At 38.7% G+C, this 18,599-nt stretch overlaps 6 protein-coding genes across 6 annotated transcripts; 4 read left to right on the top strand and 2 right to left on the bottom strand.

Annotated features, from left to right (window-relative positions):
• Positions 1-233: 233 nt before the first annotated feature.
• On the bottom strand, positions 234-1,262 carry PICMEDRAFT_73361 (hypothetical protein; the record flags this gene model as incomplete). The annotated part of the gene is made up of 1 exon (XM_019164455.1): positions 234-1,262. The coding sequence occupies one exon, from the start codon at positions 1,260-1,262 to the stop codon at positions 234-236; it is 1,029 nt and encodes a 342-aa protein (XP_019016984.1).
• A 1,725-nt stretch (positions 1,263-2,987) lies between these two features.
• PICMEDRAFT_35104 (hypothetical protein) lies at positions 2,988-4,007 on the top strand (the record flags this gene model as incomplete). The annotated part of the gene is made up of 1 exon (XM_019162923.1): positions 2,988-4,007. One exon carries the CDS (start codon positions 2,988-2,990, stop codon positions 4,005-4,007), a length of 1,020 nt encoding a protein of 339 aa, XP_019016983.1.
• Positions 4,008-7,486: 3,479 nt separating this feature from the next.
• Positions 7,487-8,473, top strand: PICMEDRAFT_59477 (hypothetical protein; the record flags this gene model as incomplete). The annotated part of the gene is made up of 2 exons (XM_019163370.1): positions 7,487-7,528; positions 8,102-8,473. 2 exons carry the CDS (start codon positions 7,487-7,489, stop codon positions 8,471-8,473), a joined length of 414 nt encoding a protein of 137 aa, XP_019016982.1.
• A 247-nt stretch (positions 8,474-8,720) lies between these two features.
• On the top strand, positions 8,721-17,106 carry PICMEDRAFT_146575 (hypothetical protein). The gene is made up of 3 exons (XM_019160474.1): positions 8,721-8,856; positions 8,976-15,521; positions 16,930-17,106. Exons 1-3 carry the CDS (start codon positions 8,826-8,828, stop codon positions 16,932-16,934), a joined length of 6,582 nt encoding a protein of 2,193 aa, XP_019016981.1. The 5' UTR covers positions 8,721-8,825; the 3' UTR covers positions 16,935-17,106.
• PICMEDRAFT_34736 (hypothetical protein) lies at positions 16,910-17,935 on the top strand (the record flags this gene model as incomplete). Its single annotated transcript, XM_019162904.1, has 1 exon — positions 16,910-17,935. A coding segment is annotated over one exon (1,026 nt), but the record flags the coding sequence as incomplete, so codon positions are not given.
• PICMEDRAFT_17132 (hypothetical protein) lies at positions 17,874-18,598 on the bottom strand. The gene has a single exon (XM_019161476.1). It carries the CDS (start codon positions 18,492-18,494, stop codon positions 18,072-18,074), a length of 423 nt encoding a protein of 140 aa, XP_019016979.1. The 5' UTR covers positions 18,495-18,598; the 3' UTR covers positions 17,874-18,071.
• Between the last annotated feature and the right edge of the window lies 1 nt (position 18,599).

Raw genomic sequence — 18,599 nt, 5'->3', positions numbered from 1 at the left:
CGAGTGTATGTGTTAGTTAGAGAAAGTCTGTTGAAGAGGTGGAGTTGGAGATAATAGTTGCTCTTACCGGTATCCACGTCCACCGAAGACATAAGAAGGAGGCGGTAACAGATGGTATAATAAAGGAAAGAGGCCAGTCACGTGACACAATTTTTCTCTGGAGCCGGCATTCCAGCTTTAGTGCTGGATGAGTATGTTATCTACACAGAATATACACAGAAGACGTCAATACATTATGCCTTCCCATCGGCGAAAGGCATCTTGGTGGCGAACACGAGGTAGGAAGTGTGTGTTTTCACCTCGGCCTCGAGCCTGGTGACATTGAACCACTCGAACTCTTCGTCTCCCTCGATGATACGCTTACCCTTGCCGAACGGGTTGAAGCCGTAGTCTCTCTCCTTTGAGAGGGGTTCGTCGTCGTCCTTGCGCTGGCGTTTCCCCGTCTTGATCAGGGCAAGGCCCTCCCGCTGCTTCTCCTTGACAAACTTAAGACGCTTCACGGCGTCGTCCACCTCTCTCTTCATGGCCTTGTGCGACTCGTACAGCCGTCCCTGTGTCTCTGTCAGTTCGACGTCGGACCACCCTTCCTTCTGAAGCGACTCGACGGTTTTCACAACCTGCTCGAAGCAGGGGGAGAAGCAGCAGATTCCCACACGCCTGTCGTTTGCGATGACGGACTTCAAGTGGGGAATGGCCTCCCATGGGGAGGGCAAGTCTAGAAATATGGCGTCGGCATCGAGGGTGACGTTCTCGATGTCGAACCCGTTGGTGCACACGTCTCGGTGGGTGATGGTTGTGTTTCCGAGTCCATGCATGAGGAACTCGTCTCTCGCCTGCTCGTACCTGGACTCGTGGAACTCGAAGGAAAAAAGCCTTCCCTCGGAGTTCACCGTTCTCGCAAAAGCGTGTGTGAACGAGCCCGAGCCTGTGCCGGCCTCAATCACCTTGGAGCCCACCCGCACATCCAGACGCTGCAGGATGTAGCTCGAGTCTGGCGTGTAGACAATCTGTGTTCTGTGCGGCAACGACATCGTCCAGAGCTCGGGAGTCGGCTGCAAGAGGTACACAAACCCACGGTCCTTCGGAGTGGTAATCTGCGAGCCGAATTCGAGCCCGATCATCGTCTCATGCGGGAAAGAGCCGAACCTCGTGTTGAAGTTTTCTCCCTTCTTCACGTATATCGGCTTTATGATCGTTCGCGAGACGTACACAAGCACCAAGTCTCCCTCCGCAATATACTTCTTTCTGTCTATGAATGGCATGGTGAAGATCGGACCTCAGAAGCCGTTTGTTTCGGTAATCTCTTTCTGCCCGATCTCCTTCATCATTTGGTGAAATGAAAAATTATCTTTCATCTCCAATTTTTTTTTCCCCTTCCTTTTTTTCTATCAAAATCCGCTTACGTAACCCTGTTCCGTCCCAGCGCAGCATGAAAGCACCAGCCAATAGTTGCTTCTTTGGGCACGTATGTGTTCCAGCCCTAACTGCGTGTGCACTGCCCCGACACAAAGCCCATGACACGCACAGGGAGGCATTGACACCGGCACCGACACCGACGCAGCAAACCAACACTCCGATGTCCCGCCACCGGCCTCCTTCACCGCTCGACAGCATGCCCGGCGTGCCCAAAACCCAGACCCTGCCACATTCTGCCGCAGGCGCCAGCACGCCCCGCTGCCGAGAGACGGTGGCAGTGTTGCCCGTCGCGGTGCGGTGCGGTGCGTGGCAGAGAAATAAAGAGGGCAAGAGCAAGGGCGGAAGGGCGGCGCGCTCTCGCTGGGAGTGCCTCGCGACGGGGGCCGGCGAGGAGGAACTGCCCGAAGCGGGAAAAGATCAACATGGGCACAGGCGTCAGACGGCCTCGGACATTGTTCTAAGTGATGTTGTTGTTATTGTTTGTGCGGTTGTTAGGGCAGACGGTGTGTTTGCACAAAGGTCCCGTTGCGTTTCCTTCTGGAGAACCACTATCCAACGTAGCTATATTTTTATCAGCTGGAGGTATCCACCGATCGCAGAACACGTAAAATTTTGTGAGGGAAACTCGCAAACTCATCTCCACAGAGAAGCTTTCTACATTTCGGCAGACAGAGATCGTATTGTTGACACTAGTTGGCTTGCTTGCTTGTGCTGCTTTCTACTCTCTTCCCTGCCTCACACACCTCTTTTGCTTTCCGTCTTCCTCGCAAGCATCACAGGCCTCTCTTCCTCAGGCATATCCATTCCAGTAGCCAGCCAACCTCCCACAGAAAAAGAAACGTATACCTGCATCAGTGTTTTGTTTGTTTACAAATCTCAGTTACAGATCACATTTCTAGGTTTCCTGCTACAGTCATTCGTTACACATCATCGTATCCCCTACTCCGTCCTGCTCTGATTGAAAAGAACTACACGACAGTTTTTCCTTGATCCATCCATTTCACCTGAAATTCACTCCTGGATTTCCTCGTGCCGACTCCCAAATAAATCGTCCATTTGCTTATTTGTCTTTTGTTCCTTGAATTTTTATCCCCTTTCCCCGTTCATACCCTTTCTTAATTTTTCATTCATCCGTGTTTTATTTGAAACAATCTGCCATACAATTGAAGAAATATCCCATTTCTCAGAGTAACTAATAAAGAATAACCAAGAAAAGCAAATCAGCATCATATAAAATGTTGAGAAGGTCCTCAGTAAAGCCTCAGGTGGCGAATGATGAGAATAATAGCCAAATATCCAAATCCAAATCAAAGCCACCTTCAGATGCTAACGCTGCTCAAAAGCAGAGCTTGAATCAACCGTCAGCCACATATCCATCTGCAGGAACTACACGGTCACGTACTGTTCTAGGTGTTGTGCCGGATAACGCGTTGAACTCCCAGCAAAATCATAACCACCAATTTCCCGCTTCTCAGAACGACCAGCAATCCTCTCAACAGCTCAAATCTAAAATACCCGTCCTAGTTGACAATCAATCAATTTCTAAATCATCTCCAGAATCTGATGATATAATGGAAACTTCAAACCTCCTTGAGGGAACTTACGAATCTCACAATGATCAAGAAAACTTTGGCTTGGAAAGTAATGTTGAAGATGAAGACGAAGATGTTGAAGATGACTTGATTTATAATGAACCTCTATCCCCAGTCTTAAATGATTCCATAAAAAAGGAAATTGACAGAGTTTATTCTAAGTTTTCCCGTGATACCCTAGATCCAAATGACGAAGATACATATGACGTGACCATGGTGGCCGAATACGGCAACCGCATCTTCAATTATTTGCACTCTTTAGAAATCAGATATAAACCAAATCCAAGATACATAGAAGAAGTCCAAGATGACCTTTTATGGGAACATAGAGCAACATTGATGGACTGGCTGGTACAACTTCATTCAAGGTTTAACTTGTTACCTGAAACATTATATCTTGCAGTGAACATTATAGATAGGTTTCTCAGTAAGAAAACCATATCTTTATCGAGATTCCAGCTATGTGGCGCAGTTGCATTATTCATAGCCGCTAAATATGAAGAAATTAATGTTCCTACAGTTTCTCAAATGGTTTATATGGTAGGAAACCAGTATCCAAGAGAATCCTTTTTAAGAGCTGAAAGGTTTATGGTTGAAGTCCTTGGCTTCGAATTCGGCTGGCCTGGTCCAATGTCATTCCTCAGACGTGGATCAAAGGCTGACGATTACGACAATGAAATTAGAACGCTGGCCAAATACTTTTTGGAAATCACCATAATGGATGCCAGATTTGTATCATCTCCTCCAAGTTGGTTAGCAGCTGGGGCTCAGTTTCTATCAAGAAGAATGTTAGGACGTGGAGATTGGACAGAAGCTCACATTTATTACACAGGTTATACTGCCGAGCAATTGGTACCGCTTGCAGAAATTCTAGAAGAATGCTGCATTTCCACCGAAACTCATCACAGGACAATTTTCCAAAAATATAGTGAAAGAAGGTTCAAAAGATCAGCATGCTATGTTCAAGAATACTTACATGAGCTATACGGCGTCAACTAATCGTAGCACTCAATGATTTAAGAGTTACGTTTTGTGTGGATTTGATTTGCTCATTTTGTTAAAATAATTCAAAAGGACTTAAGTGTTATTACTGTTGCATGATTTTTTCTTCTCTTTTATATTTATCTTTGGTGTTATTTTTCTTTTCGTACTTTCCGCATTTTTGTTGGCATCATTATAATCAACATCGCCAACATCATCACAAGGCTTTGAAATGCAACTTACAAAAACAATGGGCTTTTAATTTCATGAGCCGAGCAAGAGAATCATGAAAACAATAATGGATGCCTTTTTCTTCTTTTTCTTTACTGCTTCTTCACCTCTTTAAAGAAGAGGCCAAACTTATGTATACAAATATATATTCAGTGGATGCAAAAAAAGTTTGAGTCAGGTAACTATATCAGAGCGTATTCAATTTGGTCCGCTGACATGGCCAATTGCATGACGTCGATAATGGGCGGAATGTTCTTAATGTAGCGTGGGGAAAATTGCTTTTCGAAACCGAAGGCGCATGCAAGGCGAGAAAATTCTCTTTGTCCATATTATGGCAGCTGTTCGATGGACGTCGTGATCATGAGCCAGTGGTAGGGAGCAGTTTCATTTATGTTCCAAGCTGCAATTTTAGTACACTAAAACATCACCGGCTAACTCCTGGCAAATTTTACTCTACTGGCATTCAAAAAGAGTTTTGCTAGCCAATGAACCACGTAATAATGGTAAATTGATAGCAATAAAGCAAGAGAAAATAGAAGCTCCTTTGGATCCAAAAGTAGGGAGCAGGAGAAGCCACCAGAAAACTATTCACAAAAGAAAAAACACTCGGTATATGTTGCCAAACCCTATGCGTGTTATTGGTTGGGTTGCCACCGTATCTTATCCTCGAATAATCAACGGCCGAACGTTTAGCGGTAGACGCCGATCTTCGCGATGTGCCGATTGTTATTGCTAAAGCCGGCGTTTGCTATGTAGGAGATGAGTATTGACAGCAAGAGAATACCTTTTGGAACGTGGCTCTAACTAGAAACAGCTAACCCTGACGCATCCGCCAAGATTCAAACTTGAATGGTGTGGTTTACATGCACACTGCCTCATATTGGTGCGAAAAAATAGAAGCCCTCCTTAAATATATCTATATGCGAGGACGGGGATGCTGAATGTTCTACTCCTCGGTCCAAACTGCCGAAAGAAAAAAACTCTGCGGCACAATTACTAAAAAAAAAAACTAAAGTCGTTTTTGGCGAGATATCGTCGACTTTTCATCGTATTTTAGCGACACTCACGCTATTGGGTGAGGTACAAATAGCCACAAGAAAACACATATTCGCTGCTCTGATGGAAACAGCAAGATCCTATCAAGTTCTTACAACTTTGAAACTAAAACTGCCTCCCTAGTAGCTGCTTTATGGCAGTGCCATGGCATGAACTATTATAAAGGTACCTTCGATGTCCTATATAAACCCAGACATTTGCTCAAAATATTTTTGTCTTCGTCAATTTCATTCTTCTGAGCAAATTGCTCTCAAATGAAATTGTAGTTAGGCAGGGGAATTGATAGGGGCTTCTAGAGAACGCTCCTTAGGGAATTGAGTTCTTCATTATAAGGCTTGTTGTGTTAGTCATCTTTGAAACCGAAGGTGTATTCGGAATATAATTATTTTGCACTAATATTTGTGACCGTTTGAACATGGCATTCATATGTGGTTGCTGTTGAAGTTCATATTTGGAGTTGAGTTATGAAGATCTACAGTGTCCATTGTCAGCACTTGAGATTTAGAGCAAAATCTGCATGCTTCACATTTAACTTTTTTTGACTCCAGTATTGATTCTATCTTCACAGCTGTTAATTGGATTATCTTTGGTTATTGTTATGTTGTTATGTTGTTATGTTGTTATTTTTATGAAATCAATGTTTGTAAAGAATTTCTAGTTTTAATTGTATCGACCTGTAAAGCGAATTATTAACGCTTTACAGGAAAATTGACGTATAATTCATGAGTGAATAGAACTGCCTCCCATTTGCGAAAAGTGTATATTAGCCGAATAGATATTTGACGGCAGATACTACTAGACACTCTGTGTCACATTTGAAACGAAAATGTTTTCTGACTAGTAAATTACCCCAAACAAGAAATGCCCTAATATCTCACTCGTAGATAATAAGCGATATGTCAAATTGGCGAAAGATGAAAGAAAGGAGAAAAAAAAATAGAAACAAAGAGTCAGGATAATCCCCTGAAACAGGACAAAGCGATGTCGTAATTTGGCTCTTTTTTTTTCAACACTACTTCGGATCTTTGTTTGCATGCACCACAGGGGTAAAAACTTCTAGAAGGCTCAATTTTGCCGAAGATATTGGGCACAGAGATCTCAGATTCTTCCCAAATTGGTCGAAAGCTAAATTACTTGGAATCTGCAGTAAAAGTAAAAGTCTGGTCCAATGACCCGACTATTGTTCAGCATGCCTTACAGATCACTGTTCTGAGCCCCCATCCTCCAGTCACATAGAGCTTAGAAGTCCTAGGAGGTTCTCTTTTTGTATTGAAAGATTTGGGAAGATATGGTTCGTTAATAGCTGAAGCTTTTGATGTTATTATGAATATCTTCCTACTTCTCAAAAAAGGCCCTGGCACTGGATTTCTCCACAGCTAAACCAGTTCCAATGTTTTTTTTCAGTCAACAATGGCATTCAGCTGGGTAACCCACTGGCAATTATTACTTCTCTGATAAGCCCCAATATTATCTAGGTGTAGAACTCTTTAAAAAAATCTGAAGCCATTCTTAACATTGTGCGTAAATCGCTCGTCTGAAGATTACAGCCCGCCGTTGTTTATGCCGGGTCTAATCTTTGAAGGGATGGTTGATCGCACAGAAAGTAATAGTCCTATTTTGATCTGTTTTACCATGTCAGGATACCACAGATTCACTGTTACCAGGCCGTTTAGGCCCTGTGACACAGCTAATAGTGATCATCCTTTTGGACCTGAACAATAATGACTCTGAACAATATTGTAACTTGTCATATTAGACAAAACCACCTTATTAAACTCCACAGTGTTAACTTCAAACCAAATGGAGAATGTTGAAAGATGTTTTTTGCGTCTGTGGTAGAGGTGGCCCTATGAGGCGGACATAATGTTTTCCGTCTGTTCAGAAAACGATAACAAGTACTCCGAAAAAATAGGGCTTTGTATCACGTGCGTATACAGAGGGCTAAGAAATGTTTTTGTGGCCGCGTCTTTTGCGTCTTTTCATCCAGTATGGGCCAAAAAATAATGTGACTGCGGGTGCAGCAGGAGAGGGGCGAAGAGGTGAGGGAGGATCTTCCTACCCCGTAGCGAGCGAGACAGAGGGAGAGAGGGAGAGGGGTGGTGAAAAAAATCTACATAGAGAAAACTACTATTAACAGTAACGTAGCTTTCAACGCATCATCGACATTAGATTAAAATTACCGTACAACAAATACATATACATATAGCAAAATGTCTGGTTCCGGTGCTCAAGGTACTAAGTTTAGAATGTCAGTACGTATCATCTTTTTTATTGACGAAAATAGAATGAAATAGTGAGGCAAGAGAAAGATGGCGCCAATGCATCAAAGAAAGGCCAATACTTGTCACTCCAGGTCAACACACTGGAACAAAAGGACTCTCATTACCATTTCTTTTAAAGCGTTAGTTGGATAACTTTCTTGCCATAAGGAGGGGAATGGATTTGGTCAGAGCGATATGAAAAGAATGAACGATTTGCGAAGTATATCGAGTGTAAGGATGATGAGGCCTAACGACAAGTCGGAGCAGTATTATTCAAGGCTGCGCAACAAGGAATGAAAGCTGTCAAATGAATTCAGGTGTTACTATTCATTCGGTGAATCACGCTAGATGTCCCTAAAGTATCACCCACAAGAGTTCTGCAATTACTATGCTGTTTGATGCCGCGTATGACCACGTTGCCCTGCCGTCTATTAAATTCGCTCTATATCCAACTCTCGAAGACACAATTCTCTGTCACACGATCTTCAATCAAAAACAACAGGACTGCATACTAACATTAATCATTGATTCTTGAAATCATCAAACTTTTCATCTTTTTTTTAGCTTGCATTACCAACTGGTGCAGTTATGAACTGTGCTGATAACTCTGGTGCAAGAAACTTATATGTTATGGCTGTTAAGGGTAACGGTGCTAGATTGAACAGATTACCAGCTGCCTCTGCAGGTGATATGGTTATGGCCACCGTTAAGAAGGGTAAGCCAGAATTAAGAAAGAAGGTCATGCCAGCTATCGTTATCAGACAATCTAAGCCATGGAGAAGAAGAGACGGTACTTACCTTTACTTCGAAGATAACGCCGGTGTCATTGTCAACCCTAAGGGTGAAATGAAAGGTTCTGCCATCACTGGTCCAGTTGCAAAGGAATGTGCTGACTTATGGCCAAGAATTGCTTCTAACTCTGGTGTTGTTGTTTAAGTCCTATATTTGATTTAACCATATAATATCACAGGTGCAAGGAATGCATATAAATCTTTGTATAACATAATAAACCGTTAATTCGTTATTCAAGTAAAATTGCATCGATCCAGCTTTTGTCAATGCCATGTAAGTGCAATTCTATCTAACACCTGAAAAAGGAAAGTTTTTTGAGTTATCGCTAGATCCGTCGCTTGTTCCTTTTTGCTCATCACTAAGATCCACTACTAGCAGCATCTGCGTTTATGCTCAATACATGTAAAAGAGCCTACCTTCACTGGTTTCATGCGTGAATTACCAGTAGCAGAGGTACTCTTCAATTCCATCTACTGATCAAAACCCTCTTCTGCCCATGCTGAGGGGCTCAATTGACTCTATATGTCGTATGTCCTTTTTGAAGTAATTTGCAGTTAACGCGTTTGAATATTGAATGATCACACAAAACGCTACATCGACTACAAGAAATGATACTAACTTTTCCAATTCTGATACATTAAAAAAGATTCATTATCATCAAGTAAAATCCGTGAAAGAAATGAAGCACTTGAAAAGCTTCAAGATATTAACTTCAACTCAACTTCAACTAAAAATGCATTTGATCGTGATTTGTTACTAAAGTTAGTTGAATCTTTATTTTTTTATATTGACACCGAAAGGACGATATTTGAGAAATCTAATAGTAATTCAATTGTTGAAGTAAGGTTGAACAAAGTCTCATCAATTCTGAGATCAGTGATAGTTCATCTTTGGGCCACAAAAAAGTTCATCAGTTTATATAAACCTAGACAAAGTGAGAAAATTATCGAGCTTTTGCTGAAAAATGTCATGTATACCCCAGTAGACTCTGAGATTCAAATTTTTGACCCTACAGCTTTGAATTGCGTGAAAGCAATGAACCATTTAATCCGTATTCAATGTTTCAGAGATCACCTGTATTTGACGAGCTCAGAATCAATTTTGAGTGTATCAATACGATCTTTAAATCTACTCGTAACAGATACAATAAACTCTTCTAAAAATGAAAATTTGCTGGTTGAGCTTTTTACTCTGGTTCATGAATTTCTTAACCCTTCATACTCTTCCAACACAATCTTATTTCAAACCACACAATCTACGACTAAGGGAAGCTATTATTCAAAATTCTATCATATTTTACTGAACTACTTTAAAAATATCTTTGAGGATAGTAAACGAGAACGTGAATCCCTGATTTTTGTGTTCAAAATCGTGAACAAATGCATTATAGATATGTCGTCTGCTAATATCAACTTATGCCATTCATTCTACAAATTAGGAGTTAAGTTTATACTTGAGGTCAAAACTATTGTATCAAAAAAATTAGTTTTTGAATTAGCAATATTTTTCAATCTGATTGGGCCGTATATTTTGCCCATGGAAGTTCTAAAAGACAATGGTAGCAATCACAATATCAACACCACTAATGTGCACATAACCCCAAGCCCAGAACTAAGTTTACTCCCTGCTTCTAAATCAGAGAAACTAGAATTAACCGAAACAGCATCGAACATCATCAATCCGTCATCGGAAGCAGACGAAAGTCTTCCCTTCTCAGATTTGGAGGGCAGCATTTCTCGGGATTTATCCACTTCGGCTCCAATGAAGAAAAGAAAACGTATGAATAGTGCTGATTCCGAAAAAAGCTCACTTCTGCAAGAAATCAGCGACCTAAGCAAGATAATTGAAATTGGGTTTAACTTATTTAGTGATATTTCGTTGCATAAACAACTTGAACTGGAGAGTAACTCTGTCAAAATCCATATTTTCCCTGATACTACACGATCTGCCTCTAACTTGTTTTCTTTGAGGTACATGTATTTGAGTAAGGGTAGCCATTCAACACCATGGCTTCTTCGTCTTGGAATAGTTCATTTACTAATATGTTTTTACGAGCTGAAAGCTAAGTTATCTACTTTAGACACAGAGACAGAATTTATTACTGCTTCAAAACGTTTAAGAATTTCTGGGATGGGTTTGGGGCTCACCTTTCAGATCTCAGATTACATTCGATCTTTTGATAATCCTTTGGACTGCTTGTTATCTTTATTGATTGATGATCCTTTCAAAAATAATGTTTTAACAGTTACTATCTCCCAGTTATTGGCGTTCTGCTTTGAATATTTATCATCAAACAGGAAACTAATTACGGTTGAAAAGCTTTCATGTTCCGTACTACTGAACAAGGAGGAAATATTGGAAGAGTTGATGATTGTATTTGAAAAGCCAGATAACCAGTTGAAATTCTGGGTTTTATTTGCAATTAACATTTTCTATTCGGTTATGGCTACTTTTAGAGATGAAGAATCAAACACCCACGTGCATAACTTGAGCAAAGCAGGTACTTCTTCCTTCAACAAACTTATCAAATACTGTTTAGAATTGCTAAAGGACCCTTATATCTGCAGATTAGCGTGCATTTTTTTGACCCATTTTTCCATGTACAACTTCTTAACGAAATCCAATTTTTCACATCTTGAAAAGACTATCATCCAGCAATACGAGAATGTTATAGATCTTTCAGAAATAAACGGACCAGCTATCCTGTGTTATGAGTCCATTTTATTTTGGACAACAGCTGTTAATATTTGCAAGAATTTCAAGTTTAAAAATATAAAACTTCGCAATTCGTTGAACGCTTATGATTCTCAACTATTCGGCCACAAGGTATCACATTGGTTCACCGGGAAAATTGACCAGCTTTCTACACTGAACAATGCCTACGATATTTTTTCGATAACAATGTTTGTCGGTTGGTTATCAGGATTTGGGAGCATGAAGTTCGCTAAACGTGACTGGCAAAACATGGAACGAGTTTATGATGGTCATTCTTATAGACTAAGCCAAGAAATTTCAGAGAAAGCTAAACTTACTCAGTATATTTTGAAAAGCAGATCTATAAACTCACGCATGCATGTTAACAATATGGATTTGTATATTAGCGAAGGAACTCTTTCAAACAATGATGTCACCAAAAGTAGAGTACGATTAATGTTTATCAACTTTATTGAGACTTCAATGGATCATCATGCCATTGAGTGGTGCTTAGCCATGAAACTTTTTTTGGATGTGCCTTGTACGGACTATAGTAATCTTGTTGAAAAAACTATTGATAGCTTGAGAGAGCACTTTCATAGCATGAAAAACGATAAATCTTTACAGCTTTTCCTACACAAATTACTTGATGCTTTCAGCTCTATTTCATCTGAATCAAAAGACTGGATTTCTAAAACATCACACATAATTGCATTACCAATGGTATTAGAGGCATCACTTCGTGAGATTAATGCGGTTGACAAAAGCTATAAAGATCTTGAGTTTGAATTATTTGATTCGTTCATGCCATCAGCTAGTGAAGAGGTTCTGGATGAATCGTTTCCAGTTTACTCTGTGTATAACTTTGCAAGTTTAAGTCATTGCCTCACCTTGGAGCAAAAGGCAACTGATTATTGTCTGAAATTTTCCTCAGTTAATGACAATGTCGAGCAAGCATTAGAGACTGCTTTAAAGTTTACTTCAAAAATCAAGTCCAAATTTCAGTATATTGCATCACAAATTGAGATACTAAAGTTTATTGAAACCAATAATGTGGATACCATATCTGAACAAGTTATAGATGAGATGTTTAGTAGTTTAACATCCCTATTAGAGGACCATCTGACAAAAACAAATGAAAGCTCACTCATATTGATAGCTAGGGCTTTCAAAGCTTTTTGCAAGCGTTGGATGAACCCACAATTACCGGGTATCGATTCAGATGGGAAAGCTGTTTATGAGTATCTTACTAACTTATATCAAAAGAATATGATATACACAGAATCAGTTTTAATTGCATATTTAGATTTGTCTATGCAAATATTAACTTGTTTCAACAATAGTTCAATTGAATTCAACAATAAGGAAATCTGGAGTACCTCTATTGAAATATTTGCTATGCTATCGAATTTCAATAAATGCCAGGTAGGGGAATACATAAAAACCTTTATTCAAGATGCAAATGGAAACAAGCTTGAAATTTATAGCTCGTTTGTCAAATCATTTAAAGATCCTCATTTTAGTATTGAATCATCGGCAACATTTTGTTTCTTTATGACGAGAATTTCTGCAGCTTCTGAATCATTAACAGTGGCAACCGTTTGCAACCTTCTAGAGCTTTCAAACCATTCACAAATTCTGATGTATTTACCATATGCAATACGCTCAATAATTACTACCAATAATATTCCTGATGTTCATACATTATTTTGGAATTTCAAGGAAATTTTTTTCAAGTGTTGGTGGAGCTTTGAGTTTTCGATTGAAGAATTCCCCTTCAAGTTATTTGAATTTTCAACTTTAGACGACTTTTTTCTTGCAACTTACAAGGAAATGACAGCATTATCCTTGGCCTATAATCACAAATCTGAGATATCGAGAATTTCAAAAATCACCCGCATGCAAGAATCTTCAGTGGTGAATGATTCAATGGCTCTTTCGATAACATTATCCTGGACCAGAGGAGGCATAAGAAATAAAATATTTAAATCTTTTGAAAAATACTTTACGTCTTCAAAAACCTTAAAAGCAAACATAAAAGAGCAGTTCTTATTAATTGTATTTCAATTGTTTCGATTTTGTGACTGTTCCTCAGAGAATGAACTCAAAAATACATTTGCATTTGAAACAAATGAAAAGCATAAAGAAGATCTTTTTTCAAAGAATTCACAAAAAATATCATTTCTGGATGAATACGAACTCTATATCAAACCCAAAAGCTGTGTCGATATGATTAATTATTTTTCAGATACTTGCGGGATTGATGAAACCTGGACCGTGCCAACGGTTTACCATTTAACATCCAAAATACTGCTTTTGGTTGATTCTTCAATACTAGAGCTTGAAAAAAAGATTCATTTACGGAGATTGAAATTGCTATACATGCTAGCCTCAAAAGGATTTGCAAACTCCAATGTATGTGAAATCATTACAAGAAGTTTAGTACCTTATCTCAAAGATGACAATTTAATGGATGATGCTGCAAGTATGTTGAATTGCGTGTTATGTGAAAATAGTAAGTCTTTATCAAATATTTCAATAGAGGTCTGGGTATTACTTTTATGTAGCTTATTTGATGGCCATCGTTCTTCTCAATTAGATAATCTTCGTATAACTTTGTCCAGATTCCAGTCCGACATCAATATGGGGAAATTCTCCGAAATTCTTGATTTCGGTCTCAATACGATCCATAAGAAGAACACAACTCCCGTTCCTAACCTAATAGAATTTATCAATGTTTCATGTGAAGATGCTAAAAATACTCATATCTTGATCAAATTTCTTTCACTTTTATTTGAACGAAGTGTTCAATTGCACACACTAAATTACGAAAAGTTACATACTTCTTTGAATGAACAGTTTGTCCAAAACATCTACAAAATAAAGATTGATTACGCTAGTGAACTTTCCACTCCGATGCTCATATGGGTTGGCAAATGTTTGGGTATATATTATCAATTTTACGGAAATATTCCAGAATCAAGAATTCTTGAGTACGACAGTTACATGATGCAGCAAAACAATAGGCTTGAGTTTAACAAACTTGTAAAATCTCTAGATATGATCTTTGAATTGATGATCAAAGATCTTCCAACATCCAATCCGAGGACACGATACTGTTTCGAAACAATTGTTGGTGTGATTTTATACAAAAAGAATGTCCTACATGAAGATATCACCTCATATATATCATATGATAGTTTGTTTGAGCCTTTTGAAGACTTCATATATCCCATGGGCAACTATGTGTGCTCTCTTTTGATTGAGCAAGTGGAGAATAATAATCTAACATATTATAGGCACGGTCTTGAACAGGCGTTAAATGGATTCTCCACTAACATAAAAGCATTTAAATTAGAGAAGTGGCTCACTCAGATCTTATTTTCGATCATTAATGAACTTACTTCTCATACTTCCATCATTATTTTGTTGGCAAATTACATTTGCCATATTGCATCATTTTCCGTTAAGTGCTTCTGTCCTTTAATATTATACTTCATTGAAAATCAACCCATCAAACGTGGAAATCTCATTGGTAAAATGATTCATGATTTTTTTGCGGAAGACATCAATCAGCTACCCAAAGAAGCAATTCAGCTGTTTGTTGAATTGGTTCTGCTCATCAGAATTGGGACTAAAAATGGCAACGATAAATTTGTAAGCATTTTTCGCCATTTTGATATCCCTCCAATATACGAAGCGGCTTTGTACATTAAAAAATACAAGGCCGCTTTGATGCTTTTCGAAGACTATTATTGCAATGTTGACCTTATTACGCAAGAAGAGGTTTTGAATGATCCATCTTACAATATGTCATTGAAAGAAGCATACGAAGGCATTGAAGATAAAGATTTAGTATTTGGGTTGCCTATAGTTCCTAAACTTGATTATGGTATAGATATACTAAAAAACAATAATTTGAAATGGGGAGAGATGATGTTTAGCAATGCAAAATTTGAGTCTAGCCTTTTGTGGGGAAATTTTGACAAGGGAAACTATTTGAATAGCATTACTTCTGGTATGATGGAGTTGGGCTGGTCCGGTGTTTCAAATATTATGAGTGAATACTCATACGAAACCCCAAATAATGAAAAGGACTCCTACTCGGACATGTTTTATGAGCAATTATGGAAACTTAATCAGTGGGATATATCTGCTTCGACCGAATTTGTGAGCGAAAACAAATGCATTTACTCGATATTGAAGCAGATCAAAGAATTTCCTTTTGACGCCAAAAGCATTTGTGAAAAATCCATTGAAAAGCTAGTCAAGACAGAAGTCAAACTATTCACTAAACCAGGCGCAACTTCTGTTGAATCTTTAGAATCATGGGTAAGGACTCTTTCTTTATGCAGCATTTTTGAAAAAATGACATCAACAAACGAGGGGAAGTTTGAGGATTCATTGATTAGTTTTCACGAATCTACTTCCTGGTTTAAAAATGCAACGGTCACAGAATTCGAAAATATTTTGCTCGGTAGACGTTCTTTATTCGAACTAATGAGTCAATTTGGAACTGCTCGAATTAAACATGTTACTGCTGAACAGTGCTGGCTTGGAGCTGTGAACGAACTTCATGTTTATAATGATTTGATGACTCAAAAAAACTATACCCAAAAAGCTGTTAACGCCTCTGTTTACTTGGATCAGATTGCTACTCAAAAGTTCAAAGGAAGTAATTTGCTAGTTTCGAGGATATCTAAGTTTAATCTTGCGAAAGCATTTTGGACACAACAATCTGACACAAGATTTCCAGTTGAGACTCTGAAGGATATTATCAAAACAGATAAGGCCTCGAAGTCAATAAATGATGAACATGCCAGAGGACCTTTGGGGATAAGTTCTCTATATATAATGGCCACTGTGGCAAAATGGTGTGACGAATGCAAACAAGAAACTTCGGCCACAATTATGAATACTTATATTGAGCCGATAGTCCAAGATCTCAACACCTATTCAGGAAAAGAATTCGATGATTTAGGTTTAACCTATCATATAATGGCAAAATTTTGTGATGATCAAATTAGGAAAGAGCATGATGACACTTTCATGGAGAAGCTTTGCCGTTCAATTGTCAGTTTAGAACACGACATCAAATCGCTTACCAAGTTTCTTCAAGAAGAGACCCGAAAAGAGAAAAAGAGATACGCATTACAGGATTTGAATAGGCTGAAAATACGCTATAAAGCAAAAAGCAAAGAACTGGCAGCAGTTAAAAAAGAACGTAATGTTTACATTGAAAAGGCAATTAGCTTTTACTTTAGATCCATTGCTCTCGATGTTAAGGATCAACTTGAAAGTGACGTTGATCGATTTTGCTCATTATGGATCGAACATAACGATATTAATATCGATGAAGACGAACTTCTTCGGCTCCCCACTTCTTGCTTTGTGCCCTGGAGCAACCAGCTTACTTCAAGGCTTCTGGATGAAAATACAGCCTTTCAAAATATTTTGAAAAAATTAATCATTAACATTTCACTATCCCATCCTTTTCATATTCTCTATTTGATCAAGTCTTTAATTATAACCAAAGGGGAATCTGACGATGCTGCTGTTGCTTCTAGAGGAAATGTTGCTGAAAGTATTTGGGAAATACTATATCGGTCAATTGATGAGTTTAATGTTGAAGGTGTTACGAATATCCTTGAATCAGTTGAAGGTTTTTCTGATAAAGCTGTCACAGTTGCCAACTCAAAACTAAAAAATACAAAGAAAGCTTCGATTTTGAAATTTCCAGACGGTAAATGGTGGGTGGATACTTTACCCACTTTATCTCTACCTTCTCCCGTAAAAAATATTCCTGTACAAAAGCATTTCCCCTACAGAAAAGAAGAACTTCCAATCATTTTACGAATAGATGAAAACATTGTTATTGCTGCTTCAGGAGTCAGCCATCCAAAAATAATGAAAATGATTTTATCCACTGGTGAGAGTCAAAGAATGCTCTTGAAAGCCCCTGATGACCTTCGCCAGGATTCTATCATGAAGCAAGTTTTTGAAAAAGTTAACAAGTTGTTATGGAGAAATATTGAAACCCGGAAACGCAATTTGAGGATTAGAACTTACAATGTGTCACCTTTAGGACCAACTTCTGGTGTGTTAGAATTTGTGCCAAATTCAATGCCTTTGATTGACATCTTGAAATCGTTGCATCAAGGCGATGAGATGGATATTACTGAAGCACGCCTCAAAATGAAAGAATTTCAAAACCAATCAAAGAATGTCAGAATTCAAGTATACAAGGAAATCTGTCACAAAGTAACACCGAATCTAAGGACTTTTTTTTTCAACAACTTCACCTCTTCGGATTCGTGGTTTGAGTCTAGGACTTTGTATTGCCACGGAATTGCCACGACATCTATAACGGGGTATATTTTAGGAATCGGTGACAGGCATTGCAATAACATTTTACTAGACAAATCTTCAGGAGAACCGATCCACATTGATTTTGGAGTTGCATTTGACCAGGGCCAGGCATTGCCTATTCCTGAAACGGTTCCTTTTAGATTAACTCGTGATATAGTGGATGGTATGGGCGTAACTGGTGTGAATGGTATGTTCAGTAAAAACTGCGAACATGTTCTTAATGTGCTGAGAAGCAACACACAGTACATAAGTGGTATATTGGATGTTTTGAAGTACGATCCACTATACACATGGACTATGTCTCCCTTGAGGAAAAAGAAATTAAAGCAAATTTACTTTAACAATGACGAAAGTGATAAAGGCTTTGATGAATTCATCAAAACAGATACAGGTTCTGAGGCAAACGCGGCCATTGAAACAGTGAAAAGAAAGCTTGGAGCACAAGGACTCAGTAATGAAGCTGTAGTCAGAGAATTAATTCATGAAGCCGTTGATCCTAGGAACTTGGCACTTATTTTTATGGGATGGAGCCCGTTTTTATGATCACTTCTTTCTATCCGCATATCCCGCTCAAAATTTGTTTCGTGTACAGTATTCAAATATACCCAAGATATATTATAAGGGTTGTATTATACATAATATAACTATTTATATAAGAAGAAAAAGTAGAGTTGGAGGACTAGTTTTTGGTGTCAATTCCTTCTCTACTATTATTTCCCCATCTATTATTGCCATTGTTATTCTGATTGTAATTTCCATTACCTCGTCTTTGATTATTGAACTTATTTTGTCTATGGTTGTTGTATTGTCTGTTGTTATTACGGTAGTTCGAGTGGTTATCCTTCTCTCTCTGTTGTTGTTCTTTGAATTTCTCAATGAACTCATTACCCATCTTGAAAAACTTGATTGTGGTACCTCTGATATATATACGATCTATCTTGTGAAAAGGCTCGTCCATGGATAAAGAAGCATACGCCGAGGTAAGTGTGACATTCATGTAAGAGTCACAGTTTTCTAGGGTACCGTTGATGATACCCGCATTCTTGAGTTCGACGACCACAGTCTCGCCTTTCACTGCATTTAGAAGATATAATGGGAGCATGACTTGTTGTTAGGGTGTGTTGAAACGCAATAGTTCCAAGATCCTGCGTGTATGTACAGAACGACAAATGATCGTAGAAATGGCCTCCTCCTCGGAAGTTTGCTC

The sequence above is a fragment of the Pichia membranifaciens genome, assembly GCF_001661235.1.
Source record: "Pichia membranifaciens NRRL Y-2026 unplaced genomic scaffold PICMEscaffold_4, whole genome shotgun sequence".
Classification (NCBI taxonomy): Eukaryota; Fungi; Ascomycota; class Pichiomycetes; order Pichiales; family Pichiaceae; genus Pichia; species Pichia membranifaciens.
The sequence above is the reverse complement of the archived record's forward strand: the minus strand, read 5'-3'. Positions and strand labels throughout refer to the sequence as shown.